General features: G+C 41.2%; 1 protein-coding gene across 3 annotated transcripts; it reads left to right on the forward strand.

The window, feature by feature from the left end:
• Positions 1 to 690: 690 nt before the first annotated feature.
• On the forward strand, positions 691 to 11,564 carry PTHLH (parathyroid hormone like hormone). Of its 3 annotated transcripts, none has more exons than XM_045829691.1 (4): positions 691 to 948; positions 1,500 to 1,622; positions 7,193 to 7,663; positions 11,108 to 11,564. In XM_045829691.1, the coding sequence occupies exons 2-3, from the start codon at positions 1,522 to 1,524 to the stop codon at positions 7,617 to 7,619; spliced, it is 528 nt and encodes a 175-aa protein (XP_045685647.1). In that variant the 5' UTR covers positions 691 to 948; positions 1,500 to 1,521; the 3' UTR covers positions 7,620 to 7,663; positions 11,108 to 11,564. The 3 variants fall into 3 exon arrangements, with proteins under 3 accessions (XP_045685647.1, XP_045685645.1, XP_045685646.1); XM_045829689.1 differs by having other exon boundaries at positions 695 to 948; positions 7,193 to 7,615; XM_045829690.1 differs by lacking the exon at positions 691 to 948 and adding an exon at positions 964 to 1,294 and having other exon boundaries at positions 7,193 to 7,615.
• The last annotated feature ends 685 nt before the right edge of the window (positions 11,565 to 12,249 follow it).

A 12,249-nucleotide genomic window follows, 5' to 3' on the forward strand; every position in this document is an offset into this window, starting at 1 on the left:
GGACGGGTTCCAGATACCCTCAGCTGTTCTGAGACAGTAAGAAATGTAATTTCGACCTGACGTCTGAAACCGTTTTAACTCTTCTAAACGAAGAATCTCCCCCCACTTTGGCGACTCTCCCCACTCAGTTTGTCCCAGGAAGGTCCAGAAAGTAAGGTTCCTGTCTCGCTCCCCGAGCTCCCAAGCGAGCTTAGGGCTCATTAAAGCCCTGGGCCCACAGCCTGGGACCTCTCCGCCGAGGATTCCGGGTGCCCGCATTCTCTGGCCCCAGCTGCTTTGCCTCCTCCCTGCCGGTTTGCCCCCGGCAGCCGCGCGTCCCGCTCTCCCGGCTGCAAGGACGCGCCGGGGTCAGTGGCTGCCCGGGCTGTCCGCACGCCCTCGGGGACTTCAGATGGTAGATCCGCCGGGCAGTCCGGAGCCGGCGGGACCCAGCGGGGGTGAGCGAATCCGCCCACGCGCCCGACTCTGGGATGGCGCTCCGGGGTGGGGCTCCGCCGAGCTCGGGGCAGCTTCGGGGGCGGTAGGCAGGGAGGCGGGGAGCTCCTTCTCCTGCAGTGCATTTCCCAGCTCCGAGCTCCTCTCCGCTCGCTCCGACCCGCGGGGCCCGCTCTGGCCGCCCGTCGCCGCCCCCGCCCCCTGGGCGCCCGCGCCCTCACTCGCCCCGCGCGCGTTCCTAGGGCGCCACCTCTTTGCGACTCGCTCACTTCTCCCGCAGGTTTGCCTGGGAGCGTGTGAACATTCCTCTGCTCGGCTTTCAACTCGCCTCTAACCTGCGTCGCTTGGCCAGCATGCCTCCCCGCCCGTGAAGCGGGGCCGCCGCCCCTCCGCGCCGCTATTAGCCCGCCCTCGTTGCCACCTGGCCCTCCTGATCGACGACACACGCACTTGAAACTTGTTCTCAGAGTGTGTGGAATCAACTTTCCGGAAGCAACCAGCCCACCAGAGGAGGTAGACAGACAGCTATGTGTATATATGTGGGTCTCCCTGCAAGTGGCTCTGGAACGAGACGGCCTAGTTCGCAAAGAAGCTGACTTCGGAGGAGGAAACTTTCTTCTCTTTTTAGGAGGGGATTAGTCCTGCTCCAGGAACCCAGGAAAACTGCCGTCCAGATTAATTAGACATTGCTATGGGAGACGTGTAAACACGTTCGCTGCTCATCATTGATGCATATATAAAATTATTTCATTTTGATTATTATTTCAGAGGAAGAACCTCTGATTTTCTCCCCTTTTTGGTCTCTTTTTGCCTGTGTGGTTTGGCAAAAGCACAGTTGGAGTAGCTGGTTCCTAAATAAGTAAGTGCTGAGAGGATTCAGAGAAAGTTCTCCCTCTCTCTCCCTCTCTCTCTTGCTCTCGCTCTCTCTTTCTCTTTTTTGGAACTTGGGAGATGCCCTTGATTTTGAAGAGGCTATTTGAAATCAGGCTAAAAGGGGAAGCGGGTAGTGCGGGGAGATGGAGATTCCGGACTGACACTTCGGGTCGCTTTCCGCTCTGTCGCAGGTCCTGAGAGCGAGAGGAAACGATGCTGTGGAGGCTGGTACAGCAGTGGAGCGTCGCGGTGTTTCTGCTGAGCTACTCGGTGCCCTCCTGCGGGCGCTCGGTGGAGGAGCTGGGCCGCCGGCTGTAAGTGTCCCGTCCTCCCCGGGGCTCTGGGAGCGGGCTGGGGAGGACAGTGGGAGAGGCCGCCAGGATGGGGCGCTGCCCACGGCTCACCTCGGCCACTGATGCTCCTGGCCGAGTTAGAGAGCAAGGAGATCCGGCTACCTGGCGGGGGAGCTGAGCCCAGTTCTCAACCCCAGCGGGAGAACTGTTTGAACCTCCAGGAAAGACAGCCGAGAAAAATTTTATATGAGTTTCCATAAGAGGGAGCGTTTTGTTTTGTTTTGTTTTGTTTTTTTACAGAATCTCCTCTAGACAAAGATCCTCTGCCTCTAGTGAAAGAAAAGGGTTACTTTCAGGACCTGGGAAGGTTTTGAAACCCTGACTTATCCAAGAGATTTAGATAACTCAAGGAGGAAGCAGAGGGATGCAGGGAAGCACGCCTGCGTGCGCTTCTATACATACTGAATGTGGGTGGCAATTGGTGTAGGCAAAGCAAAAACCTTACATCCAATTTTATTATGAATGACATAACTCTAAGTATATAAAACGGACCACGTTACATAATGAAGGCATATTATATAAGAAGGGTGACAACTTGCAATGGCACAATTCCAGCATTAGTATTGATACGGTTCAGGAACGCTAGGGTGCTTGATTCTAAAATCAGTATTAGGTGTGGAGAATTTTTTTTTCTCGGAATTATGGCTAACAGTTCTGTCATCTGGAGCCATATATTTGCACTGTAGACTGAAAATTTGTATTTTGGAATTCTCATTTGGTGATTCTTTTAAGGATAATTTTGACTTTAAAATACTCATAGGTAGCAGCACACCAGCTAAATATCACTATGGTAGAGTAGTACTATCTCCACAATATGCTGGACCTGGCAGTTCATGAACGTGCGCTGCTGCCTTTGGGAATCTTTAGGCTGCGGGCTCATTGTTCAGGATGAGAAAACCATAAAGTTTGAGAACTGAGAAGAGTTTGCCTCTGGAGAAGGAATTAAGGAAAACTTTCATCCTAACAATAAAAATAGCAATATCTAATATTTACAGTCAAGTTCATGGTGCTTCCTTGTAAATTCCCAAAGGTGTACAAAAAGGCAACAATTTTATGTGCCCTTGGTCTATTATTATTAAAGTAGAGAATCCTAAAATGAAATTACTTCAGACATGTCTGAACCTTGGCACCAAAATGAAAATCTATTATGAATTTCCCAAGGCAAATTGTGTAGAACATTGTACTGAAAATAAAGCTGCATTGTATTCTTCATCAACGTTTTGTTGATGTATTTCTAAAAATTGTCTTCATACTTTTTGCTCATTTTGAGGCTTGTATTAAATAAAATCTATACATAAATATAGATGAAGAGCGAGATTTTTTTTCTTAAGTGTGAATTTCTAAAAGCATGCTTAAATACTGTATTTATTTGGCCAAGAAATACTGTCTTGGAAACCAGCCAATTTTTTTCTTTAAAGTTGCTTAAGAAATACCTGTTTTCTCTTTTGAGAAACAGTAAATGGACCATGATTAAATCCACAGTTATGGTATTAAAACAGTGCTAATTGTCCTAAAGTCTATTTTTAACTTTCTTTGTTGCACCTTGCAAAAATACACATAAAAAAAAAACCATTTAGCAGCCAAAGACTCTGTTATAGTTTTGTTTGCGGGTGAAATATAATATTGTAATCAAACACTCACACTCAGCAGATGGTTATAAAACTACCACAAAACATGCTCCTAGTTAATGGCTAATAGATCATTACGTTACAGCCATGGTTGAAATCATCAGTAGATGAAGATGTTTCATCAAATTATTATAGCCAGATGGAGTTTTAAAAATACAATTTTTTTTACATTGCTGCCAAGTAGCAGTAAAACAAAACATTAGTCTATGACTATGCTAAGTCAACCTAGTTTCTTGAAAGGGATTTTAACATAAAATCAAACCAGGTTATTGCCCAGTTACTTTTCACACCAATGATTAAGGAAACTGCTTTAGGTGTTTTCCTGACTAGGGGCTGACTTTTAAAGGAGAGGAGACTACCACAACAATAACAATGTCAAGCCATGAGGAAAGGGTTTGTGAAACTTTTGTACCTGTGAATCCAAAAGACTTTAACTAATGACGCTAGAGAATGAGTAAGTTGGAGGTTGGAAAGTGAGGTCTATGCATTGCAGCAGGTAGCAACCTTTGTGTTTAAGTTAGAGGGGGGAACCCCAGCAGATTCGGAAACCTAAAACATCATTGGCTGATTTGCTGTGGAGCCAGACTGGGTCTATTCCACTTAATGAAAAGCATAACTTTTGCCTGAGTCATTTGGGTTGGAAAGGACTTCTGGTGAGTCATTTTAACTCGAACACCCTAACCCTGACTCTTCCATGTACCACAGGACTATTCTTCTCAAACCCAGACTCCTTGAGGAGCCTTAGCATCAGCACAAGCATGCTGCTTCTCCCGGTGCTGGGAGAGGAGTGTCCATCACTCTGTTTACTCTCTGTGTTCCTTGAGAGTTCCTTCGAAATTTAATTTTTCCTGAAAACGCCCTTGGGGGTGATTTTTCTTTAAAAAAGAATGGTCATATTTTGATTGAATTTAGAGTTATCTATGGTAAGCCTTTCCCCCACATTTTTGCAAATTTTTTACAATAATCAGTGGAGACCATGAACATAACACTGTTGTTTTGCCACGCTGGAGCTTGGGCATGTAATGTGTTGCATGTGAACCACTGTGCTGTGTCCCGTTCACAGACACAGAGAGTAGCAGACTGCTACTGAGGCCATAGTTACAACCTAAATGCTTCAGAATTTTCTAGATTGAAATTCTCCTTAATCTGAATGTATTACCCATTACCTATGTGTATCTAGTTTGTACATACTCATACTTTATCTTTGTGTCAGTGTACGTCTTATTTTGAAAATGAACAGGACACTCTAGGGACCTTCCTCCTTATTAACAATAAGGATGCCATAGTATTTCTGATCTTCTAACGCAGCTGCCCAGTTAGAAATTCATTCTTCACCATAGTTTAAATACAGAAGTCTTTGAATCATTAAGTAAATTATGTAATGGCATTTCAGATTTAGCATTTAGGAAAGTCTGCATTTTCTAATATACTAACAGCTCTAAAAGGCAGAAAGAAGTTTTGTACCTCACAGGAGGAGTACTATTTTAAACTGGACAAAGTCGTGCCATATTGCAGGCTTTTCATAAAAGACAGGGACAGAAAGATCACTCCTTTTCCCAGGAGAACCATCCTGGGAAAGTGCAGTGCTTGACTTAGGAAGACACTGTGACTCACAGTTGACAGGCTGGCCAAGATGACAGGCATACATGCCAGTCAGAGGGGGCATGAGCAATGTGGCTTGATTAGAACAGACCAACCATTAAAAGTTTTGGCTTCAGGGTAAGCTAGAATGGGTTGTATTATACATTTGGAGAGCGATACAGATGGAGTGGATATCTGCCAGGAATTGAGAAAGAAAGAAAATTTCCAAATACTATAAGTGATCATTACTTAAGAACTTTTTATTTTGACATTTTGCTAAAAGATATTTACTAATCTGCAATACTTTTGAAATACGCAGTTATATCAGTCTTGTTCGTTAAAAATGTTATTAGAGGAAATAAATATATTGTACCAAAGCCTCAAATTTGTAGATTATTAAAAGTTTCCAGAGTACTAACTATTGCCACAGAGTAAGTGAATTTTAATCTAGTCACATGTGGCACCTTCAAAAAGGAAGAGAGACTCCTTCATGCCTCATTTAAACCAGGCTCCTGTTAAATTCCTTTCCATTAAGTCATGTCTTTTTTGAACAGCTAACATGGCTTAAAGTCAGTTCACACACTAAATTACTAAAAGGAAGCTGGCATTCCAGCTAAAAGGTCCAGAGAAATAATGAGTGTTTTTTCATGTTCTATCCTTCTTGAACTCATAGTGTAACTAGACAATCTCTCATTACCTCAATGCAAACCCAAAGTCTAAGTATCCTAGTTCTTTATTATGGCAATGAAAATGGACTTCTTGGGCCCATAAACTTGGTCTTCAAGGAAAGGGGTAGATCGTTGTCCACTCACCCCTTGTCGCGGCTCCCACCACAGGTTTCCCACTCTGTGCCCTTTCTTTCATGTTTTCTCAACATACACTTCAGCTTCAGGAGGAGAAAGGGTTGAGGAAGGTGAAAAGCAATCTTGGTCCTGAATCAAAAGAACTCATTTGTGGAACCCCGGCTCTGCCTGGCTCCGAGTTGTGTGGGCAAGGGTGGGCATTTACACTCTCGGAACCTCACTTTCCCAGTCTGTGAAAGTGAGGGTAATGCTCTCTGTTACTGTCACGTTTCTTTGAGGAGTAAAAGAAGTTGTATAGTCAAAGCAGTAAGGGACCCAGATACCACTGTGTCTCAGGAAAGTAAGGCCACACGGAATGTAGCCCTGTGAAATACCCTCAGACACTTTTGAATATGAATCACTTTGGAGGCTTATTTCAGTGGTAGAAATAACACAGATTGGAAGCTGGCATAATGTGACTGATGTTGTCTTTAAATATGTTTAACAATATATACACAGACTAATAAAAGAATGCATGCATGAACATTTAAGCAAGAGCCAGGGTGTCAACTAAAAGGATTGACAGCAAATTAGTTTATTCTTTTTCACTATATTTTTATGAGATTGTTGTTTAAATTGAAAAATCACATCGTATTTGTTCATAGAGATATTTTTAAGACAAAGAACAAGTAGAAAAAATGAATTTCTTAACCAAGTACCAAGGCTAATACCCTCTGAAATTCTAAATAAAAAAAAATCACAGAAGAAATAAAATGATCTCACTTAATTTAAACACACAAAGAAACCCATTTTAAAGAGACCACCCACTACTTTACAGAAAATTATGCATGCTTTCTCTGACAGTTGGCCTTCAGATATAGGTTCTTAGTAGCCTGCAGTCCGGTATGTTAAAACTCAGTCTGTTAAGCTGTTTCCTAGACAGGCTTCACTGCTCACTTTATCCTTCAGTCTTTGTTTGCTTTTACTCTTACAGCTCGCTGTTCTTTAAGATTCAGTATTATTATTTTCTTAATGGGGGAGCAATGTATATGTGTGTGTGTGTGTGTGCATATGCACACCTGGGGCAAGTACTCAGGTAAAATTTGCCTCATTTTGGTTTTCCAGGCTAGGACCTCAGAATTAATTTCCCCAACACAACTCCAAAAAACTTGAAAAGCAGTTCAGTGGTTTCTGTCCCTTTCTGAAAATAACTGAATCACTTAAATTGGGAAAGGAGCATAGAAATTGCTGAATCTGACCCCTTCCTTTTAAATAGATGGGACTCCAGAGGCCCAAGAATGTTTATGTCCTCACCAAGGTCACAGACCTAGCAAGTGGCAGAGCAGGTACTCTGGGACAGAGCTGCTAACTGTCCTTCCGCTCTGGCCCCTTGCCTGCTCCCGGAGCTTGCTCCTCTTCCAGCCTGTGTCCTGCATGGGAGCAACCGGAAAACTAAAGGACTTTCCTCATGTCTTTGTGGTTTCTACCAACAACTAAAATGTCATTGCTTTCTTTCTGTCCTGCTATTTTTCCCTTAAAGCAAAAGAGCCGTGTCTGAACATCAGCTCCTCCATGACAAGGGGAAGTCCATCCAAGACTTACGGCGACGATTCTTCCTTCACAACCTGATCGCAGAAATCCACACAGCTGAAATCAGAACTACCTCGGAGGTTTCGCCCAACTCCAAGCCTGCTCCCAACACAAAGAACCACCCCGTGCGATTTGGATCTGACGATGAGGGCAGATATCTAACTCAGGAAACCAACAAGGTGGAGACATACAAAGAGCAGCCCCTCAAGACACCTGGCAAGAAAAAGAAAGGCAAGCCTGGAAAACGCAAGGAGCAGGAAAAGAAGAAACGGCGGACTCGATCGGCCTGGTTAAACTTGGGCATGGCTGCGAGTGGGCTGGAAGGGGACCACCCGTCTGACATCTCCACGACATCGCTGGAATTCAACTTCCGGTAACTGGCTTCCTGGCCCAGAGCCTCTCCTTGGTGCTCTCAGCGGGGGTGTGTAGCTTCCCTTCTGCCTTAGCTTGAGCAGACCTTTCTGCCCGACCCCGACCAGTCACTCCACAAGTTAAACACTTGCCAAGGCAAGGTGACTCAGAATATTTTCTGACTGAAAGCAGTGTCCTTCTGCCCCCATGACACAGGGCTTCAGGAACCTGTTTCCCTCCATCCTCGCAGCCCCCACACCAGTCTTTGAATACTCCACTAAATAATCTCATTTCTTAGTCAGCCTTCAGAAGCTAATGATCATGTTCATCATTTGCTAGAGAAGTTCTATTTATTTCCCCACTCTGACACCTTAGCAAACTTTCCTGATCATTTGCCATTTCTTACCTTTTTTTTTTCACAAGGGAGAACATAGAAAACTTTGATATGATCTACAAACACTATAGAATATCTTACCATAAACGATTCTGAGCCATTCACATTTTTATTTAACTTTATTTAAAATTTAAATTTATTTATATTTAAATAAATTAAAATTTTAAACACATTTACATTTATTTAATTAAATTTAACTTCATTTTTTACCAACTTATAAGGAAAAAATCAAGATTTCTGAAAATTTTTAAGTATTGGCTTAGAAACGATATGTTTTCCTCATGTACCTATTTGCCCACTGGCAAACTGAAATAATTTTTCTATGGTATTGCAATAAGAATAAAAAAAACTTCATACCTATGTGGTTTGTTTATCTGTAGCTCACAGATGCAGGTAGTAATGACGTTCACAGACTTTGGAGCCAAATACCTTGGCTTCAAATCTTGGATCTGAACCTTGGATAAGTTGCTTGATCTAAGACTTACCTTCCCCTTCTCTGAAATGAAGATCATAATTGTACCAACCTCACTGGGTTGGGTGAAGATTAAATGATATTACATGGGTTAAATGCCTGTCATATAGTAAACACTCAATAAAGTGCAACTTACTGTTTTGGCGCTTTTAGACATGGTTCTGATTGTTCATTCTGTCGATAGTGGTGTGTGTGTTTCTGTGATGCATAAAAAGGGGGGCAAATATTAACCTCATCTTATAAACTAGAAAACCAAAGTACTCCACAGTGAGAGGACTGAGCAGTCCTGGGAACTGGGGGAGTTCCTTCTCAGAACTGGGGTTATTTCCCCATTTCCTGACACTTAGGCCAGTGCTGTTAGTGCTGTCTCCTGGCCTATGCATTTCCACTGATAGGATCTGTTTTGTTTCTTACTTTTTAGTACAGCACTTATGTGGCATTTGAAAGAATGAGGGAAACAACACACGAATGTGCCATATGCAGCTAATGTCCTCATTATTTGCACCCCCTTTTACTCCTCTATTTCTTTTCCTCTGACTAGAGATAGGATTACAGAGTGATGTTTCAAAGGAGAGGTTGAACCTATTTTACCATCACCTCCCTCTCTTTGAGTCGACAAAACCCATCATTAAACAGCATGTAAAATAATAGTTACACTGGGTAAGTAGTACAGCTTCAGTCATCGATGGGCAGTGGCATTAGTGAAATCTTCAGCACAGTGAAGGACCTGTTCTGCGCATGTCTAGCAGATGTGTAAGGGGTAGCAAATCTTACAAGTGTTGGCTCAGTGCAGACCCACTGTATTTTAACTGTGCTTATTTCTAACTAATGCAAGGACTCGATTGCCAGAGCCTATTTTTACCATTTGTCTTACTCTCTCTAAATATATGTGCGTGTATTTTAAAAACAGAAGTATTCATACATTTTTATGGATTTTATTCCTTTAAAATTTGCAATGCTCTTAAGTATCCAAAGAATTAATGAAAATCAGCACTCGTCAATTCTTATTCCAAAGCTATCCCTAAGCTAAAGTACATCTAGTAAAAATTAGGCAGTTGCCTAATCAAATCCAGACCCAGGACTGAAAGAAACAGAACGTTTCTGCTTCTCCTTTCTGTTCCCTGGTTGAGAGGAACATTCATGGAAAGCACTGTTTGTTTGGCAGCCAGATGTGGGCACTCTCCCAATACAACCCAACAGAGGTGCAGGGAAGAGTGAGGAAATTTAGAAGTGTGTATCAATATGGGGCCATGCAAATTTTGTGTTACAAATAAAATCTTTTCAGAATAACTATTTTAAAATTTTATAGGCAACCAAACTTTTATTACTATCCTCTCTTTAGCCTCTGCATGATTTGTACAATGATCTGAGAGTCCAATGAGATGGCAAACGTGAACCTGATTACAATATATGTTACAGAAACCGCTGAGCTAAAACTGTCTGGCTTCTCCTCACGAACCATTCAGTATGAAATATATAGCTTTAAACTTCAGAGATGTTGATGTTGCAAATAAGATGTCAAGATACAGTAGGACTTATTTCATTCAACACATATATTTTCCCTTGGTAAATATTGAATTAGAAATAATATAGAAGATTTTCAGTATTCAAAATAGCTAGGACTCTAAAGCATCACACACATAATAAACATACACATATATTTTTAGGTCATGTTACATGTTTTCCTTGGCTATTCTAATACATGCCATTGTTAAAGGGAAATCCAAAGGAAGGATAAGAAGCCATCTAAATGGGCAGTGTAAAATATGATTAAATGATATTTTCTTTAGTTCTTTGGTTTGCTCCTTTTTTTTCTTTCTTTCCATATCAGAAAATAATTTTTCAAAATGCTATTCATTCCCTCCTTGCTTGTGCTATTTTATACTTTTAAATCAGTTGAGGCTTTTTCTCTCACTTAAAATATGCTTTCCCAATTTCTAATACAATATCCATTCAGAAAACCAGCAAAGTGAGAACCAAATAATTCTATCTTAATTTTGGTGTTGAAAACTAAAATCCAATAACAGTTTCATGCTTTAGTGTTTAAGGACAATTAAGAAAATGACAGATGTCGTGAAATCATTTACCAAACATACTCTATTGAGTTATGCATCCTTCCGACCTTTATCCCAAGTCATACACTTTTGATTACCCTCGCAACAGCCCATTCTCTTAGAAAGAGACTGGCCAAATGAGAACCTGGAAAAATAAGACACCAGTGGATTACCTACAGCAGGCATCACTAGGGAATAAACTTCTAAGCAACGTATATTTGATGATGGATTGCACAACCTGGCCTTATTTCCAAATTCTCAAATGTGTGCCTTCTCTTCCCAAACTTGCCAATTGGTGGCACTGGAAAATCTCACAGGCTCTCCTTTTTTCTGACAGACTGTGCTTAGAAACACAAGCCTTTCTCTTTCTGCGTGACCCTGACCGTTTGATTGGACTAAAGACTCTAGCAGAGGTTCTAGAAAGTCAGGTGGGCCCTACGGTCACCTCCTGTAAGAGATATTTACAAAAAGTCCCCCATATCTCTTTCTGTATGAGTCTGTGTTCCTTAATTTATGCCCTTTATTTTATGTCTCTTTATTTGCAAGGAAAATTAACCTGTTTTTTCTTCTTCTTTCCCTTCTTTCTCTTTTCAGGAGGCATTGAAATTTTTGCAAAGAACTTCAGAAGACATATTGCAGGATTCTGTAATAGTGAACATATGGAAAGTATTAGAAATATTTATTGTCTGTAAATATTGTAAATGCATTGGAATAAAACTGACTCCCTCATTGCTCTATGAAACTGCACATTGGTCATTGTGAATATTTTTTCCAAGGCTAATCCAGTTATTATTGTCACATTTACCATAATTTATTTTGTCAACTGATGTATTTATTTTGTAAATGTATCTTGGTGCTGCTGAATTTCTATATTTTTTGTAACATAATGCACTTTAGATATACATATCAAGTATGTTGATAAATGACACAATAAAGTGTCTCTATTTTGTGGTTGATTTTCATGAATGCCTAAATATAATTATCCTCTGCATGTAAAAATAGCAGTATTTTAAATTTGTAAAGAATGTCTAATAAAATATAATCTAAATTACATCATGACTCAGAAGGTGAATTATATACTTTAAGATTTCTAACAGAAGGAACACATTGTAATTTTTGCACTGTATTTGATATGCCCTTAAGTTTAATATGTTTATATTGGTACATATTCCAACATTTTCACATTAGCTTTAAGTTTAAAATCACTTAAATTGTATTTCATCCAAAATTTAAGTTCAGTTCAATAGAATGGCTGAACTACCTAGACGTCATTTTATGAAGTATGTCCAATTTGAAGTGAAGACGGGAGAGGGCAGAAAAAAAAACACAGAGAAGTCAGGAGAAAAGATTAATGACACTTAATCCAGAGAGTCAGCCAGCACTGAAAATAAAAAAGGGGGCGGGAGAGAGAACCAGATCAGGCACTTTAAGGACAGGGGTGGTTTTAACCAACATAAAGTTTAATTTGCAAGAGCTTGCTCCTATTTGCAACAATAGCAAGCATAAAAGAGCTACTTGAGAAATCTACCTATTAATGTTTCCCATCGAGAAAGGAGAAAGGGTCACATTTGGGAGACATGGGACCACTCAGAAAGCCTTCACAGGCAAAGATGCTTTCCTGTGATGCCTCGGCTGCAGGGACAATGTCTGCAGAGGGTGTGACACCACATGCAATTCCTTTTCCATTTTGAGTATCATCCTACTTCTTCCTGCCTCTGTGTTCAGGTGAAAACACA

The sequence above is a fragment of the Phyllostomus hastatus genome, unplaced genomic scaffold (assembly GCF_019186645.2).
Source record: "Phyllostomus hastatus isolate PE091 unplaced genomic scaffold, TTU_PhHast_1.1 phas_scaffold_93, whole genome shotgun sequence".
Classification (NCBI taxonomy): Eukaryota; Metazoa; Chordata; class Mammalia; order Chiroptera; family Phyllostomidae; genus Phyllostomus; species Phyllostomus hastatus.

Bases quoted from the DNA above. Each gene is read 5' to 3' on its own strand.
- PTHLH (XM_045829689.1), top strand. From the start codon at position 1,522: ATGCTGTGGAGGCTGGTACAGCAGTGGAGCGTCGCGGTGTTTCTGCTG. The intron at 1,623-7,192 runs GTAAGTGTCCCG...TTTCCCTTAAAG, and splicing joins GAGGAGCTGGGCCGCCGGCT to CAAAAGAGCCGTGTCTGAAC.